General features: G+C 38.9%; 1 protein-coding gene across 1 annotated transcript in view; it reads left to right on the forward strand.

Annotated features, from left to right (window-relative positions):
• b4galnt3b (beta-1,4-N-acetyl-galactosaminyl transferase 3b) overlaps positions 1–18640 on the forward strand; it is a 20904-nt gene continuing 2264 nt past the window's right edge. The window contains exons 1-19 of the mRNA XM_005470807.4: positions 1–535; positions 6313–6368; positions 6446–6529; positions 8663–8758; positions 10054–10144; positions 10254–10354; positions 10449–10516; positions 12322–12400; positions 12543–12609; positions 12773–12907; positions 13057–13166; positions 13908–14008; positions 15070–15137; positions 15231–16401; positions 16921–17180; positions 17820–17973; positions 18078–18150; positions 18233–18386; positions 18489–18615. Coding sequence (XP_005470864.1) covers positions 400–535; positions 6313–6368; positions 6446–6529; positions 8663–8758; positions 10054–10144; positions 10254–10354; positions 10449–10516; positions 12322–12400; positions 12543–12609; positions 12773–12907; positions 13057–13166; positions 13908–14008; positions 15070–15137; positions 15231–16401; positions 16921–17180; positions 17820–17973; positions 18078–18150; positions 18233–18386; positions 18489–18615 — 3131 coding nt within the window. The 5' untranslated portion in view covers positions 1–399. The remainder of the gene's footprint in view (positions 536–6312; positions 6369–6445; positions 6530–8662; positions 8759–10053; positions 10145–10253; positions 10355–10448; positions 10517–12321; positions 12401–12542; positions 12610–12772; positions 12908–13056; positions 13167–13907; positions 14009–15069; positions 15138–15230; positions 16402–16920; positions 17181–17819; positions 17974–18077; positions 18151–18232; positions 18387–18488; positions 18616–18640) is intronic.

Consider the following 18640-nt stretch of genomic DNA (forward strand, 5'->3'; position numbering starts at 1 on the left):
TTAAATTGTGTGGAGGATGGTGAGGGGAGGGGAGGTGAAGATTTCATCTCTCGCTGAGTTCTTTGTACCGATCTGCGTGCGCTTCATGCGGTACTAGCAGGAGCAGAGGTCAGGTGTCCAGTCGGGCGCTCAAGGAGCAACAGGAGATCTATTAAAAGTTTTAGATGATCGAGAGTGCCCGGTGTAGGTCACCGGCTGGCCCAGGGCAAGGTGGGATTTTTCTCCGAATGAGAGGCACCAGGGGACCCGAGCGCCGGGCATATCCAGGGTGCCGGTGATAGTGCGCATCCACCGGGAGCAGCGGTGGGCGGCAGGCGGACGTGCTCAGGGCGCGTTCCGTCCCCTCCTCATGACAAAGCGGGTGAGGAACTCGGGAGCAAGTTTCCCCCGGGAGTCAAAATGATCACGTCGTTTTTCCCCTTGAAGAAACTGCGGCGAAATGGCAAATATCTCCTGTTAGGCGCGATCCTGCTGGCGGGATTGGTGGCCGTGTACCACGAGATGGTTGCTGCAAAAGCATGGAGCAGTGATATGAGTAAGTTTATCGTTTATGGTTTCCAGTACGCGCACTGCTACTCACAGAGTGTCACTCAAACCTTTGCTGATGTAATGCACCATTCAGACTGAGTTTCTATTTATGATAATTATCCAGTAGCTATAGCAAGTGAACATGCGGGAGGAACAGCCGAACAAAAGTGGGCTGCGGGGAAAAGTTTTGCACTGTATTACGCATTTGAGCGTGCATGATATAACCTATTTGTCACGTATCACACATTTCCGTGGCACAGTGGTGTTGAACAGTTCATATCATTTACAAAAATAGGGAAACACAAACATGAAATACTGAATCTCTGCTAAGGCCACTGTAAAAATGAGTCATCACCAAAATGTATTAAGTTGTTTGGTGACATTTTTTATTATATAAAGTTGGAAGTCAGAAAACGAAGTAGCAAAAGATTTGTTTATTTGCATGAAAGATTTGAATGCATGTGCATTTTACAGAAGTTTTCACAGAGATTATATCTAACATCTGCTTTAGCTTTCATGATGTTGGATGCATTTCCTCAGGAAACTTAAGCCTTCAGCAGGTGAAACAGCAGGTTGATTTAGGGGGGAAAAAAGACAGTAAGAAGGGGGTTGGGGAGGTCAGGAGGTCACATAGTAGGTTTAGACTCAGAAGGAAATCTAGTCTCACACTGGGTAACCAGATTTCCTGCTCTCTACCCTCACACGTTGCCTTACTGTCTGTCGCAGCACACATACACACACACAGCACAAAAGAGATGAAAAGAAACAACAGTGGGGTTGTTGAGAGAAACAGAAACATATGACACGCTCAGTCTGAGCACAGCATCAGCATGTAAACACATGCCTAGATCTACATTAGAGGGCTCGCCTATATGTACACACATTCCTGGGCTGAAACCCCCCGGCCACAGTGGGGCTTCTATTAAGAGAAGGACTCCACATAGCTCTTCCAACAGAGCTGTATTAAAATCCTAACATGGATAAATATTTGGCAGGTGCAGTTAAGCACATGACTTCAGTTGCAAGTTGTAAGTATGAGGTTTCTTTTTTCCCCTTTTTTTTACACAGTTCATAAGACAAGACAGGTGTTTTTAAAAATGTTGTAACTTGATTGTTATTACATACCTTTACATTACTTTGAGTGAACAAAATGTGTCATGGTTCACATGAAAAAAAGCCCCAAACACATAATTCAAGTCAGTCCGTTACATAATAACAAGAGAAAGAACCAACAACAATTAAAAATGGTATTTATTAAGAGTTTTTAAAACCTTGTATTGAGGTCCAAAATGAGGTCCTCTATGGGGATGTTGTGCCATGTGGCTGCTGTTTTAGAGTGTGTATGTTGAGTGATTTGCATGGCTCGTCAGCAGCTTGAATTGCGCTTTTGGACCTATGCAGAAATGTCTTCTTCATGTGGAATTCACTGAGGTTTAAAATTTGCTATCATAGAGTACACTTTGTGGGTCAGAACAGCACTTTATATCTTTAATGGGTCATAATCTGTTCACACACACTTTAATTAAGAACGACTTCTCACAAGTGCATCTACTTTTAACCCTAAATGCTGTTTTTACGACTCACCCACATCTCTGGGTTTTTCTACCTTTTGGGAAAATATAATCACCCAAGTTCCGTTTTATTTCCCACATTTTAAGGAATGCATGCCCGATCTACACCTGTAATTAATGTGTTCTGCGCCCTCACCCATCACCACTGCATTCGTGAAATTTGCTTTTGCAGTTTTTGCAGAGATCACCTTGGTGGAGAAGTCATCCGGAAACCTCACATGCAGATCTTTTACTTGTGCAGCAGGTTACTGACACGTTAATCACCTTTAAACTAGACAAACAGGACTTGAGATGTGCAGTTTTATGGGATGGGCTTTTTTTTTTTCTGAGATCATATGAGCACTACAACTAACAACGTAGATAATGTTTGCTTCAGTAAAGCAGTTAATAACTGGCCCAGCAGAATAAAGATGGCCATTGTGTGCATGACTTATATCTGATAATTCCATGCAATGGACACTTGGCCTAGATTTTTAATAACCCTTTGCTAAAAGTCGAGAACTAGTAGTTAAACTCATAAAATTTGCAATTTATTATCCAATCAATTAGGCTGACATCTACACACACACAGAAAAAAAATTGTGACGCAGATAAAGATCCTTTAATACACAATGGCCACATGCAAGGTTGAGTGACTTATTTAATTAAATAGCTTAAAGGGCATAGGCCTCAGTTAAGGCTTCTAGTCCAGCTTTGTGGGATATATCTGTAAGCGAAAACAAAACAATATTTTTAAAAATGGCATTTTTCCACACAGCAGGAGCCCTTATGGTGAAAAACTGCAAAATTGTTTGATTTATGCATTGTATACTTGGACTGGGGAAGAAGTGCTGTGTGATAATGCAAATTGTGACATCAATCCAATACCATGTAAACACAGTACTGCCGATACCAATACCGACACTGATATTTTTAACTTCTAAAGTCAGCTTGTGTAAGGGAGAGCAGTGTGTCGTGATTTATAAGATGAATCATTGTCAACTGCCGAATTCTGAACACATTTTAATGACCCCTAAATCACTGTGATTTTTACTGTCCACAATAATTTAACACAGCAGCACACACATTTCAGGTTTTCATGTATTTTGAAACTGGGTTGGTTTTTGGGGAGCATTTTGAGACCTGGAATGTAAATATGCCTCTAAAGCAAATATTGATACTTTTTGAGATTTGAATGGCACTTTACTTTTTGCAAGAGGGTACAAATAAAATAGACATGATAGTCAATACAAAAAGGTTCCTTTTTCATAGTGCATGTGGGAGGTATATCTTTCGTTTCCTAAAAAATTATTAACACAATTCAGTGGGTTGCATAATGAACTTAGAGGCTAGAGACATAGTATCGATCCTGTTGTGCTAGTATTGATCCAATACCAATACCAGGGTTATTATTGCTATTTAGATCGATCTGCCCACCTTTATATGGAAGCCACTTTGCGGGAGTGCAAAGACATGATCTCACAGCCACTTTGGTATTTGACATTTGGCTTTATTATTCTGTAAAACTACACCACAAAGGTCCTTATAAAAACTTTTCCAAGGCACGTTTGGAGAAATGTTACCAAAAAAGTTTTTTAAAAATCTTTGTCATAAAATCCAAGATGTCAGGCACAACTGGATCAAAGAAATTCTGTGGGATTTCCTCTGTGAAAATTGTGCACTTTGTTTAAAGGTTTCAAGCTTTCTTATTTGAGGTAAATACACGATATAGACAAAAGTACTGGGCCAACTAAACATTACACCTACAGTAGCTGTTCAGCCATGCAAACACATTCTAAGAAGTTCGTGGCGCAGATTTTATTTGCTGATGTTAATGCCAGAGGAGCTTTGATACTCAGCAGTTAATGAGTCAGCAAAGCATCGGTGACTCTATACACCTCGGTATGCAGTGACCCCATTCTGTATGTTTATGTAGTCTGCCACTTCATGGTTGAGTTTCTGTGGTTCTTAAACACTTCCACTTTGCAGCAATACCACTCACAGCTGATGGTGGAAGATCTGGGAGGTAAAACATGTCATAAGCTGGGTTGGCGCAGTGGAGGCATCTTATTACAAGACCAAGCTTAAATTCACTGAGCACTAGAAAGGCCTACTGTATCACAAATGTTTGCAAAAGGCAGAAAGCATAGCTGGATGTTTGGTTATATACACATGTGATAATGGGACTAAAAACCCTGAATTAAAATATTAAAAGATGTGACCCAGAGGTCAAGAAACATCCATCTCAAGATATGACTTCCTGAAGTCTTTGATCCATACTCATCAACACACACCTTCTCCACCTTGATGACGCTGTCCCAGGCTTTTGTTGTCGCCACCTTCACTTCTTGATCTGCCTTTGACTATGGTTTACAGAAAGTGGACTGTATACTGAGCTTAATTGGGATCAGGCGATATATTTGGCAACTTGGGGACATTGCAACACTTTACAGAAACTCTTTGTCTGCTTTTAGGATTTTTGTTTTTATATATTGTGCATTCAGCACATCTATCAGGATGCAAATCGTCTCATGTGCAAAGGTACTACTTTCAGTAAGCCATAACTGCTCAGTTACCACGTTTGGTTGATTCTAGTTTTCTGCATAGTTAACATAGAACACAGCGTTACACCTCCGCTTGTTTGCACTTTTTTTTTTAAACTGCAAGTAAGCTTTCCTGCTTTTTGAGGCTTAACAGCGGTTTGTCTCTTGTGGCGAGTTGTCTGAGGTTTTGGTAGTGAAGTTTCTTTTTCCTCTTTGCAAAGAAAAATGTACGCCTACATCCTGGAAATTTACTGCACAGTCATTCCCCCCCCCTCATCTTCCAAAGATTCTGCCGGTCACCTCTTACCTCTCATTTTGAGAGCCAGTTCCACTTCAGTTAAAAAGGCAGCGTTTAACTCTCGGTGTATGGGTTCAAGCTGAAACAACACACAAGCTCAAGAAATATTATGTATCCATTTGACACATTACTTTTAAAACTTGCTGCATCTCACAAACAGTTTAAAAAAAAAATCCTGTTGTAAACCTTCTTAATACTAAAAATTGGATTCAAATTTAGCATTCAAATTGAATGTCTCGAAGCACATAATCCAAAGAATACTGTGGAGACTTCATTTGCATGCTAAAACATGCAAATGAAGCTTGTCTTTAATCATGTAAATTATATATTTGATTATATTCTGTTTTACATGTTATCACACAGCCTCTCCCTTTTATTCAACACGTAAATACAACACAGTTTGTCCAATTTGTTTTCACTTTAACTAAATGTCTGTTAGCAACATTTTTTTTACGGAATAAGAAGAGTAGGAGTGCTAAACTGGTATGTTGTGTCCAAAGTGGACAGGAAAAAAACACTAAAACAGCAACAATGTGACAAGAGATTTAAAAAATCCTTTGTTTTTCTGCCATATATGGAAGCAGACAGCTAGTGAAACCCTGCTGCATTCTTCTTATCACCTGAAGTGTCCGCCCTGACAGTGAATTTCGCAATACATTGCACGGAAAGTGGAAAAAAACATGACGGGGAAGGTTTAGTAAGAAGAGGATAGGAGTGCACATAGAGATGAAAAGTACTCCACTGTTGCTTTCCTTATCCACGGCTCTAGAATTACTTGTGCTGCTAAAATTGGAACGTATGTCACAAGGGTGTGTGTTTGGAGATCTCCACCCTGGCGATAATGACAGACCATCACTGCAGTAACCCCAATTCACTGCTGACACCACATGGTCATAAAAAAAAGAAAAGAAAGAAAGACAAATACGTAGGTCCTGTTTTAAAATACACCCTGCCCTGTAATTTGAAGGATGATGGAAGAAGTCAGTAGGAATAATATTTGAGCATCTGCTCTGCCAGAGCGCCAGAGATGTTTGCCAACGCGGGAGCCCTGTGCCATAGCAGCTCTTTGAAGCCTGTCACTGAGATGAGCTATGTTCAGGGGCTATGAGCAGTGAGACTCTGCTTAGACACCGGGCCTCATTGTTGTGTGCAATGCATGGGCAGAGTTTATCATTTATGCATGGACATGTAGTGCGCCTACCGCTCCTCACATGCAACCCAGTTAGAGTTTCTTTTATGTCACAAGGTGTAAGAAACAGATTGGGATTTTTTTGTTTAGAATGCATTTTGATTGGATGTGCACCTCCTTGGGAAGCTTCAAGTCACTTTAAAATAACCACTTTCACAGAGATGATGTGACTATGTTGACTATTGTCTTCACCTATATCCTCAGGTTCAATTACTGACGCTGACCGCGTCAGCTGGAGGAGAGCCGTGTTTGAAAATAGGGTAAGGATGGCACACAAGTGTTTGTTTTGGCAGAAAGGAAACCAAAGCTAAACCAAGTTTAATGTTTGTTTTTACAGGCAAGAAAGGACCATCAGCCAGACACTGTTGGGGACAGCAGTGCTTGGGTCTCCAGTTATGCTCCACAACCTTGGAAACCAGAGGTGTGTGTGCTTGCCCATACCTAAATATTCAATCTCACCTCCTTTGAACTCTGAATAAGCTGCCTGGGCCTGCCCAGTGGCCTCCCCTCCCTCAGTCCCTCCGTTTATAGTGTGACTCCATTTCAGAAGCTTCCCTGCTTTGTGTTAATGTTTCGAATATTTCATGTCAGGTGTAACCTGTTCCTGTTTATGTTTTGTTTTTGAGCCAGTGTTGCCTATTTCAACAGCAGTATTGCATGATTAAACAGACAGACCTGGCAAACAGGGCATCAGAGATTCTATTATAGATACACACGGTTTAAAAATCATCCACAATAACAAATCAGGAACAAAAAAGGTGCAGTTTCTAACAAATTTAAGAGCAATCACACTGACCAAGGGTACATTTTTCTTCTTTGTTATCAACTTAATGTCTCACTGGTAATCAGGGGGTTGGCCACATATTTTAAAGCGTTTTTCTCACTTCTGTTGTCAATCTGGGGACAAACATTTGGAAAATATCACAAGGGTTTAGACAGCACAGGCAAGGAACATAAGAGGAAACAGCCTAAGCAGATATTGAAATGTAAAAACCAACCAACAGAAAAGTCTGCAGACATGCATAGATTGCTACATAGCTGCACCCTTTTAAGAAGCCAATGATTTACACACAATTTACAGCACAATATTAGTATACATGTTCTTTGGGTGCTGATCAGGTGCACTCATAAAGAGCAAGAACAAAAGTTGCAGAAATCATGCAAAGAGAGAAACAAAAAAAGAACCTTAAGTTTTAGTTTTGTAGATGAAATGCAAATACTAACCACTGCATATAAAATATATTTATCCATAAAATATTTTTTTGTTAGTTTTGATGAAATGCCTGTAATTTTATTCCATCTAACTATGACTTACTTTCCTGTTAATTTGCTGAAATCTTTCTTGATAAACTGACTCACTTTTGGGGTTTTTAATTTACAGTCAAGTCAAAGGAAAGCCACATGTACCCAACAACAAACAAGTATCACATATCTGCTTTGAGAAAAAAAACTTTTGATATGAATGTCTTTATTAGTTGTACGGTCAGTATTCCACAGTTTTACATGATTTTGTACACACTGAATGCCCCTGTAGTACATTTGTCTATAGTTTCATGTTTTATGTCAAGGAAGAGGTTGATAAGTTTTTTACAAGTGGTGCAAAATGTTATTATTGAGTTATAATTAATTTTGCTGTGAAAAATGATGTAAAGCCACGCTAATGTCTCAGAGAATTAACAAAGCTCAAAAATACTTTGATGAAGCGCCACACGCAGCAGGCTAGTTATTGAAAAATACAGCAAGTGAGTTTTAGCAGGAGCTAAAATTGAGCTTTACAACAAAAGAGCTCCTTAAACTCACCGCCTTTGATTTTGAGTAAGAATCTTCTTAAATGATTACAAGCTACACTCTCGGTCATCATTTTACAGCATTTTGTGTAAACTTGTGAGCTCCAGTCATGCTAACATTTAACTAACTAGCCTGACCACTACTGAAATCTGATGAGCTGCTTGGCTACATTTGGTGCCGATCTGCACTGTTATGTCCCTTTGGCGAGACCAACACACACTCACTCACTCACACACTCAAACACACACACACACACGGATCAGATAACATGGCCTCTTTGGCAGATATCGCAGAGGTATATGTTTACAGGACATCTGTGCATCTACTGAAACTCAGCTGCTTCTTCATTTACGTGTTCGTGTTCCAGTGTTTCTTATTGACTTTCACTGAGCATTTGAACTGCAAATGAGAAAAGTGATTTATACTGTTGCTCCAACTTCTGTGCCTTCAAATACAGTAAACATACAAGTTCTTCCAGTTTGCATTAAAAACCTATTTCCTCTTTTTAGTAAAAACACAAAACAAAGTTCACTATGTATACTTCCATAATGGATAAAATATGGTGTTTTATCATTTCTGTTCATAATAGGAAGAGCTGTGGATTACATGACAGCTTTGTCACTATATTGTCAAGTGGTATCTAAGGAAGTCTTCGTTTGTTGGTTTAAGTTTGCTAGAGGCAGGATGGTTGATTGTTTCACTGCTGAATTGCTGCAGCGCCTACACGCAGCTGTGTTAAAGTCACTGCCACTCTCCTGTGTTGCAGTACAAAGGACAGGCCAATCTGCATGTGTTTGAGGACTGGTGTGGCAGTTCAACGGCTGATCTTCGCAAAAACCTGCATTACCCGCTTTACCCTCATGTGAGTCAAAATGCCCAACTTCTCAGATGTCACAGTCAAATGTAAACCTTTACTGAATCAGACAATCTTAAGCGAGATTAGGCAGACCTCAGAACAGGAAACATTCACAAGAGCCAAGCACAGTTTACAAAGAGTCATTAAACATGTTGGCGAAAAAAACCATTTGTTAACAAAACTCCAAGATTTTCAAACAGGGGGAAGGAATGCAGTGTGAGGACACATTGGAGTTGATTTAATTTGAATGGCTCACCAGGTATATCAAGATTAGTGTAATATTGAAGGTTAAGCATTTACTGGATTGCAAGTTGTAGTAAAAAAAAGGGGGGGGGGGGGGGGGGGGGGGTAGAGAGAGATGGTTATTCATTAATCTTGCTTGACTGATGATTTACATTTTTAGCCACCGTGGCCATTGTGTGACCAAATATATGCAAACCAAATAGCATTCCAACCAGGTTCAAAAAAGTAATTACCAAAAACTGTACTAGGATGCTAACACACCAAATATAACATTTTTATTTATGTTAGTACTGATTCCTTTCTCATTGTCATATTATACTGGTTTTGCAGAAAACTGCCCAGTATGTGTGATGTTATATTCCTAGTAAAACATAATAAAAAAATTGTTTTTTAAATTTCTTTTAAGTTTTATGTGTAAAAGTATAAAAGTAGTAGAAGCACAGGCCGAAAATTGTCACCAGAGAATGCCACCAAACTCAGATAACCCATAGGTGTCACCTCCTCTTGCATGTAAGTATTTGTGGTTGGATGTGAAAGAAGATACTCGTGCAGACACTCTCATACACGCGCAGTTGGTTTTACTCAGTGGTACATTATACATCCTCATGCCAGATTTTCACGTTCCTGAGCTCATGCCACGGTCCAGATACCTCGGAACTCTGGAGTAATGTCACTCTCGAGTTAGTGCATTCCAGAAAAAGCGACATTCAGGACTCACCAGCACACCAGAGCAATACTTTTCATGCTTAAAAACATGTCTGCTGCATGTTCATGCAGAGTCTAGTCAGTACTCAGTGATTTAATCAGTCACAGATACACAACAGTGGCAGTACAAATGAAAAGTTTTACAGTTTTACTACTGGATTTTACTACTTGGATTGTTAACTTGGGGTTGATTAGGCTGTTCCGACTCTGACTGGTCTAAGTGTTAAAACTGAGGTAAGCGTTCCAGATTTAAAGTCGACTGGGAACTCAGAAATTCTGACTTCTTCAGGAACACACCATCACTTTGACATCAAATCATGGCTGATTCACTTCATCTTTCATTACTCCTTTAGTCCAGAACCACAGTGGAGAAGCTGGCCGTCTCTCCTCAGTGGACCAACTATGGGCTCAGAATATTTGGCTATCTTCATCCACATACTGATGGTACTTTTTCACTTTGTGTATTTTCAGCATGTAATACATGTATGTTATGCTGTTCAGACTCAGTCTGTCTCTTCATTCGTTTATCTCATTTCCTCTTCTTTTGTCTCAGGAGATTTTGTGTTTGCTGTGAGCTCTGACGACAACTCTGAATTCTGGCTCAGCACAGATGACTCTCCCCTTAATCTGAAGTTAATTGCGTGGGTTGGAATGGTATGCATTTTGTCATCTCCTCAAGTGTTCCGGGGTACATTTCTCATACTAGTTTCTGTAACATTTCCTTCAATGTTTAATTTTCATTTCCTAGACGGGAAAAGAATGGACGGCCCCGGGTGAGTTTGAGAAGTATTCCAGTCAGACCTCCAGACCAGTTTGGTGAGTTGAAACCAATGACTGAGACCAACAATGAGCCCCTTCACACACAGTGCATATAGACATATCTATATATAACCTATGTGTACTAAAATTTCACACACAAACTGCTATCCATAAATATTTACTTATTTAATTAGACCAAATGTACACACAAATGATAAAAGCCAGACTGTCTCAGAAAACTTAATTACAAATACATGTATTATTACTACTGTTACTGACTATAATAATTATAATAATACACTATTATTATTAGTAGGAGTAATAATAGTATACCTTACATGTTTTTATTATTTTACATAGAAAAATAACACATGTAGTATGGTAAAAAAAACAAATCTGGCAGTTACGCGTGCTTCATAAATCCAAAGTATACTTTGTGTGTGCACTTTGTGCAGGGTGAGAACAAGTTGGGCCCGTACTTACATTGGTTGGTTTGGCATCTTACACAAACAGTTCAGACTGATAAGAGTCTCAAAAGCATTACTACCAACTGCCAGGGTTTCTCCTTTAACAAATAAGGAACAAATACTTTTAACTTGTGGAACTGGCCTAACTAGAGAACAAGAGCAAGCTTTATCTAACACTGGTAATGGATCGTTAGCAGTCAAAGACTTATGTTACTTTCTTTCCCCCCACCTGGTACCCTTACTGTTTTCCTGGGTGTCCTGATTCTTTCTCCTTATATTAACAAATCAGTTCCCTCATAATAATAACTTTCTGTGTATGGAGCTTTTTAAAACTCACAGTTACTTGTGAGCTATAAATTCCGGATGAAATCCACACAGTATGAAGCACTAAAGCATGAGGCTGAGGAGAGACAATGTTGGAGGCTACAAGGTCAGAATCGTGGTATTCTCTGGACACACACAAAAAAGAAAACGATTGTGAACAGTCATAGGGCCCCGACATGCTGAAATATGTCTCAGCAATTCTTCTATATTAAGCAGGTTCAAAGCTTTGCAAATTTTAAAATTAAAAGAAGGCAATTTTACAAATTGTACTTTTGAGGATAAGAAATGAGGTTTGAGGTGTCAAACCTGTTTCAAAAGCACAAATGACTCTTCTTAACAGTTGCATTATAATTAATGGAATGCTGGAAAGCACACCCTTTTACACCCTGTGCATATAAAACTAGTTGCTGGTACAGACATCTTTATTTGTTTCAAACTTAAAGCAGTTTAGTGAGTTGCCATAGGAGTGGCATGTATGCTAGTGCCAAGATATACAGAACCGGCCTAAATCCACAATAATGTAAATATTTAAATAATGTTAATGTCTACTTACAGTTTAATAGATATATATAAGGGTTTATCTATCAGGATAATAAAAAAATGATCTGGACCTCATCTGTTCTTAAAAGGTAAATACCACCTGAGATTAAACAAACAGCACATGACATATTAGACTGTGTCCTTATTTATTTAAGAAAAGTTCATCCAAGGGTACAGGAAGATGGAAGTGTAGAAGTGAGCTTCTCATAGCTGGATTCGCAAAAATACCTCCTGTAAATATAAATTTCCACATTTTTCCTTTAATTTTCATTAAATAATTATTGAACATATGTAACTTCTGATGTTTTCCACCTGAGGTTGTACTTACCTATTTTTAAGACCTGTTAAGGACTGTATGGTTTTATTATGTCCTGATATGTAAAAACATTACCATGACTGTATATGTTGAAGTCATAAATAATTCAGCACTTAAAGGTTTGAGAATATCTTTGGGTAATTTATTGGGTAGTTTACATATATATATTTTTTATATACTATAACATGATACTGAGTACCTTTACTGTCTAACAGGTTGTCTGCTCGGAGGAGATACTTTTTTGAAGTTATTCACAAGCAAAACGACAAAGGGACTGACCATGTGGAGGTGGCAGTAAGTAGCCGGACCCCCACTCTGTTTTCTTATCTCATTTCATTGTTTCCAAACTCCCGCGCCAAGTATGTGCTCTTGTATTATGTGAGTAATAAAGTGGAAAAGATGTGCAGTTTTTAAAGTTTGTTTTGTTTTCACACAGTGGCTGCAATTGGACCATAGCACTCTGTTTAAGGTTATTGACTCCAAGTACATCTCCCTCTATACTAGTGAGTACACACATCATTCCTGGTTCCTCAAAATATATCCCTCAGAATGAATGTTCATGAGTCTAGATCACAATAAGAAACATTTGCCTTTTATTCTGCAAAGATTCTGAAAAGCACAGTAAGTAAAAAGCTTGTATCTTCTTCTGATGCTCCATGTCTTCAGATGAGTCAGCACTGTCAATGAATGATGTTGCCCACATACCACAGACAGCTGCAAGCCACCGGCAAACCCCCAGAAAGCAGCGCAGTGCTGATGCAGATATGTTAATTGAAGACCGTCGAGATTCATTCTACAAAGGTCAGCTACGTCTCTCGATTGCTTCACCACAAAGCAGACACATCAGCTGTCTGTTTCCTACCATCCCGGATGCAAGTACTGTGCAAGTTGTTTCCTCTTACTGAATGCACAAAGTAATCTTGCCTCATATCTGTTTCATTTGTTTGCAGTGCGTATGTTAAACAGCAAGTTCCTACAAGGTGTTCTGCCTGACTGCTCATATAAACCCTCTTACACAATCAAAGACTTCCCTTTGCTTCGTTATCAAGGACTGCAGTTTGTACGTATTTGTTGTGCTGATAATTTGTTTACGTCACTTGCACTACTTTTCTGATATTTAATCGCCGTATACCATTATTCTCAGAAGGTTACAGGTGCATTTTTTAAATCTTTTGTTTGTTCAAGAGATAAAGAAAGGCATGCCAGCAAGAAACGCTGGGAAGCTTTTTCAATCTTTTATGGCTTTTATGTCAGTCTTCTAATGGTATCCAGTTATGCTGAGTTATGTTATCTATTTGAGGCCTTTAAATTGCACCCACATTCTTAATGTCTTCCGAGGACCATATAAAAGAAATTAGTGCTAATTGCATCCATTAGGAGAAAAAAACAGTAAAATAGCTTGGGATTTTTCTCGTATTGATTTTACTACTATTGCTGAAGTCTAGTTATTTGCAGTGACTTCCTGGAATCTCTAATGGTAGCCTCCAGGATGTCATTTACTGGCCAAGAAATAGTGTTTAATCTCTCTTTCACGCTTCAGCTAAAATGCGTTAGTGAGATTTGGAGGAGCTCTGAAGTAGATGTTTTTTAATCTTTAAAGAAAGCCACTGGTAGCTTTACCTTCTCTTTGTTTCCAGTCTACTGAGTTAAGCCACTAATTGTACCTTCATATTTACCAAATAGATTTCTTTTTATCCAACTTTCAATACGAAGGCAATAATTACATACCTCAAAATATTCAACTTTTTTTCAATAAGATGTCATATATTTTACACCATGTCATTTCATTTCATATCCTCAGGTCCACTTGTCCTACATCTACCCCAATGACTACACGCGACTAACACACATGGAGACGCAGACCAGCTGTTTCTACTCTGAGAGCTCTTACTACCTGAAGACGTGAGCTAATTCTTGCAAATATGTTTACTGTCCCATTCAACTCAACTTAAGTTGGTGTTAAATCCAGAGAAATCCAAGTTCATGTTATTGTCAAATGGCAAAGAGTTGTTAGCTACGTCTCCTAAGATTAAAACAGTTCAAGGAACTGAAATTGAAATGGTCACATCTTACAAGTATCTAGGGATCATTAAAGATCAGAATTTGTCATTTAAAACTCACATTCAAAGGCTTGAGTGTAAGTTAAAACTAAAACTAAGTTACTTGTTTAGAAATCAATCCTGAGAAAACACTTGATTCATGCAACTTTTTTACCTTTATTGGATTACGGTGACCTGCTTTTTATGAATGCACCTGCCCATTACTTAAAGAGGTTGGATACTGTCTACCATTGTGCTTTACGTTTTATTACTGGCTATGGAAATCATGTACATCATTGTTCTTTGTCTGCTGCTACATGTCCATCTTTGTATATTCACAGACTTTCCCATTGGTTGGTCTTTATCCATAAATCTCTCCTTGGGCTGGTTCCCTTTTATTCATGTGTTTATATGTGTAAAAACCACAACCGATACAGCCTTCGTTCTCACATAATTATCATAAAATTGATTGTCCCAGAAATCAGAACAGAATTGGGGAAAAAGGCTTTTAAATACGCTGCCCCTGCTTCCTTAATAATCAGCTGAAGGGACTGAAATTATTGGTTACCTTGGGGGAGTTTAAGTCCATCTTAAAGGAACGAGAGAATAACTCTTTTACTCAGTGTGATTATGTCGCTCATAATTTGATCTATATGTATATTTTTCACATGTTTGTACAGGATATTGGATTTGTTTAAAATGTTATATACTTATGTGGTACATGTATTTTGACTTTTGTTGCCATGATGTCTCTCTTGGAAATTAGATTTTTAATCTCAATGAGATTATTTACCTGGATAAATAAAGGACTAATAATAATACTGGAAAAGTGTGACAAGTTGAACCATAATTAGTTTTAGAGTATCACCAAGCAAAGCTGCTATAACTTCCGTACTTTTTTCTTTTTTTAAATGTCATGTCTAGGTTCGGCTTCTCTAGATACATGAGATTTGACCGTCCAGCTACAGAGGAAAAAGAAAATCCAGACAGAGGTATTTTGCCCTTGTTTTTCCCCATAAGCAAATTTAAGCTGCTTGCTGTTTCAGTCCATTTAACTCTCCTTTTTTATATCTGGTGTATATTAGATTTCAATTTCCAGATGAGGAATTTTAACCAGGAGGACTATGACTTTCATAAAAAAGCAATGGAAACCAAGCCTGCTCAGGAGGATAAAGCCCATTATCAAGACTATGGAGATGATTATGATGATTATGTACAAAAACGTAGGCGCAAACTCTTCTCGTTGGTTGTCCCAAAATCAAACAACACATTGGGCAACTCTTCAGGACTGCACAGAGGCGAGTTGGGGAAGAGGGAACATAAAGAAAATTTGTCTCAGCCCGAGTCAGTGCTAAAGCAAGGCTTAAAACATAACCTGCAACTGAATCAGACAAAGTTACAAAAAGAGGAGGGGCAATTTGTAAAAGCAGAACAGGTTAAACCAAAGGTAAAGTCAAAACGAGTAAAAAGAAAAAAGGTAAAACCAGCTCAGAGACCAGGACAGAATAATCTACCGATACTGGATAATAAAAAAGACCTTAAAGCAAATCAGCAACCAGTTGTCCAATCAGAGCAACTTGGCTCTAAACAGGATCAAATCCAGAAATTTCATAAAACGAATAATACCCAAATCCACCGACTCAACAACTCACAGCCTCAGAATCTACAGAGGGATTATCCACAGCCTGAAAAACCGCCAGTAGCAAAGCAGCGGAGATTTGTAACCAGACAGAAGGAAGTTCAGCTGCCAAACAACAAGCGTTTTACCCCTCCCAAAAGAGATTTCAACCACACGTTAGAAAGATCAAATCAAAGGGACTTGGATCCCAAAAAAAGCCCCAGGGATAAGGATATGGAGCTGAATATGCCACAACAACAAGATTTAGAAAACAGCATTGTTAGAGGTAAGAAGATTGCTAAAGGGAAGATTAACAAAAGGTGGTCGGATAGGAAAGAAGATGAGCTCTCCAACAGGGCTGAGAAAACGAAAGACACAGAGGGTGAGAGACGCTACTTCTGGGAAAGACAAGAAGACTTTGAAGGTACTGATGATGAAGATCTTACACCTGCACCAGTTTTTGACACTCAGGTCAACTGGAACCAGACCTTCCACGTCAACCACCTGGATCTTCAGGCGCAACGCTCAGATTGGATCGATCTGCAGTGCAACATTTCTGGAAACCTGTTGCTCCACTCCAATGATGCTTTGCCCATAGTCAAGACGTTCATGGACCAACTGAATAAAAAGCATCATGGGTAAGTTGTGAGTAAGCTGATTGGATTTGGCTATTATCATCTAGAATTTGTTAAAAGAGGTATTTTAGGTGATTTTAACTTTTCTGATCCTTAAAGTCAGTAGTTAATTTAAGTATACCTCCTTAGTTAAAGTGTTTTGTTTTTTTTAATTGCTTCATTTGCTATTATATTTTTAAAGCTAGAACTTGCCTAAATACATTGAGCTGCTTCCATATGATTAGCTGCTTAGATAGTTGGACAGGTCTATGTAATAACGTGGCTGTTGATTGTAGTATGCAAAAATATTACACTGACAAGAGCCACTTTGTAGCAGCATGAGAACTTTTGCTACTTTTTTAGTAGTTCATATATACTTAGTTTTGTGAATTACGTTTTTGGATTAATTGTAACAAGTCAAAGTATGATATAAGACTCTTATTGTAAGCTCATGCCATTTTAAATTAGGTGATAAAATATTCAAAAACCTTTGTACTTCCTTTACAGCACATTGCACTTTTGTTTTTGTGGTTGCTCTTGCAGGCGGTTTAAGTTGGTACGTGTGGTTAACATGGTGAAGCGTGTGGATGACTTCCAGGGCAGCCGCTACCTTCTTGAACTGGAACTGAAAGATGTGAATGGCCAGCTACTGCGTGTATCACACTACATTTATGCTCTGATTAGCCATGGCTGGTCCAACAGCTGGGACTCAAACTTCCAACAGTCAAAACCTAAGACGTTGCTCTGCAACCCGGTGGGCTTCCACTGGAATCCTGTTGCCATGGTCCACTTCATAGTGCCAGGTACTGTACACCTGACACTAACTGGGTGATTGCACATAAAATCAGACAAATCTGATAAAAGTTCCCACATGATCCACTCAAAATCAACTGATTTGCATTCATACTATGACCATGTTCATTTCCTGTTTCTTGTTTGTTAATATTTCATTTTTCAAAGACAGAAATTCTTAGAGACTGATAGTGTCATATTAAAAAACATGCTGACATATAAGTGGACCTTTTTAGAGGAAAAAGAAAACCCTTCAGTCTCTAAAATATGCAGAAATAAAAGATAATCTCTCTGAGACAAGGTCCTTAACAGTAAAATGAAACTCTTATCACCTGAAGACAAAAACTGAATCACATTATGAATTCAGCATAATATAATATTAATGTAAATTTGGCAGTAATGCATTAATACTGGTATGCAAAGCACATAACAGAGCTTTACTTTATTAATGCAGTGAAACTGTCGAGCACTGCGTGGGCACGGCAAGCCTGTTATTATACTGTCTGTGAGAATGACCTCTGTTCCCTTTGAGAATTAATTAATAGCTTAAAAAAAAAAGCAAAGGTCAAAACACGTCTGCCAAATGAACGACAGAGATAAGCCATCCAGTCACTTATCTGTCATATAATTGGCCTGTATGTGTTTTTCAGTAAAAAATCAGGCTAGATGGGTGCAGCAGCTGATTTCTGACATGGAGGAATTGTTCAAAATAACTGGAGATAGTAACTTCAACCTCATAATCGCTGACTACAAAAGCACTGACATGGATGTGAGGAAGGCTCTTGAGAAGTCCTCACTGCCCAGGTTTGTGTTTGTGTGTGTGTGAGTCAATTTTACAGGCGATACAAGCCTATTGCAAACTATTCATGGTCTAACTGAGCTGTATGTATGCTTGTGGAAATGATCAGGTACCAGTATGTGAAGATGGATGGGAACTTTGAGCGCTCTGCTGGTCTGCAAGCAGGTATCGACCTGATAACTGTGAGTACTGTGAGGCAAGGAAGCATAAAAGTGTATCAATAGATGTCATGAATTTAATCTTTCCCAACTCGCTCTGCCTTAGGATGACCACAGCATCGTGTTTCTTTGCGACCTTCACATCCACTTCCCTCCTTCGATCATTGATACCATCAGGATGCACTGTGTAGAGGGATACATGGCCTTTGCTCCCATTGTCCTGAGGCTGGGCTGTGGTACTACACCTTTAGAGGCCAGAGGTGGGAAATGGGACCAGATTCACTTCCTTTTGTTTTTTATTTTTTTAGCCACTAAAATGACAGGTATTTGTGTCTTTGGCTATGTGATTGTCTGTGTTGTAGGTTACTGGGAGGTTAATGGCTTTGGCTTGCTGGGTATCTATAAGTCAGATCTTGACACAGTGGGAGGTATGAACACCAAGGAATTTACTGATCGCTGGGGAGGAGAAGACTGGGAGCTTCTCGACAGGTTTGTCTCACACTTTCTAACTTTC

This window comes from Oreochromis niloticus, linkage group LG7 (assembly GCF_001858045.2).
Source record: "Oreochromis niloticus isolate F11D_XX linkage group LG7, O_niloticus_UMD_NMBU, whole genome shotgun sequence".
Lineage (NCBI taxonomy): Eukaryota > Metazoa > Chordata > Actinopteri > Cichliformes > Cichlidae > Oreochromis > Oreochromis niloticus.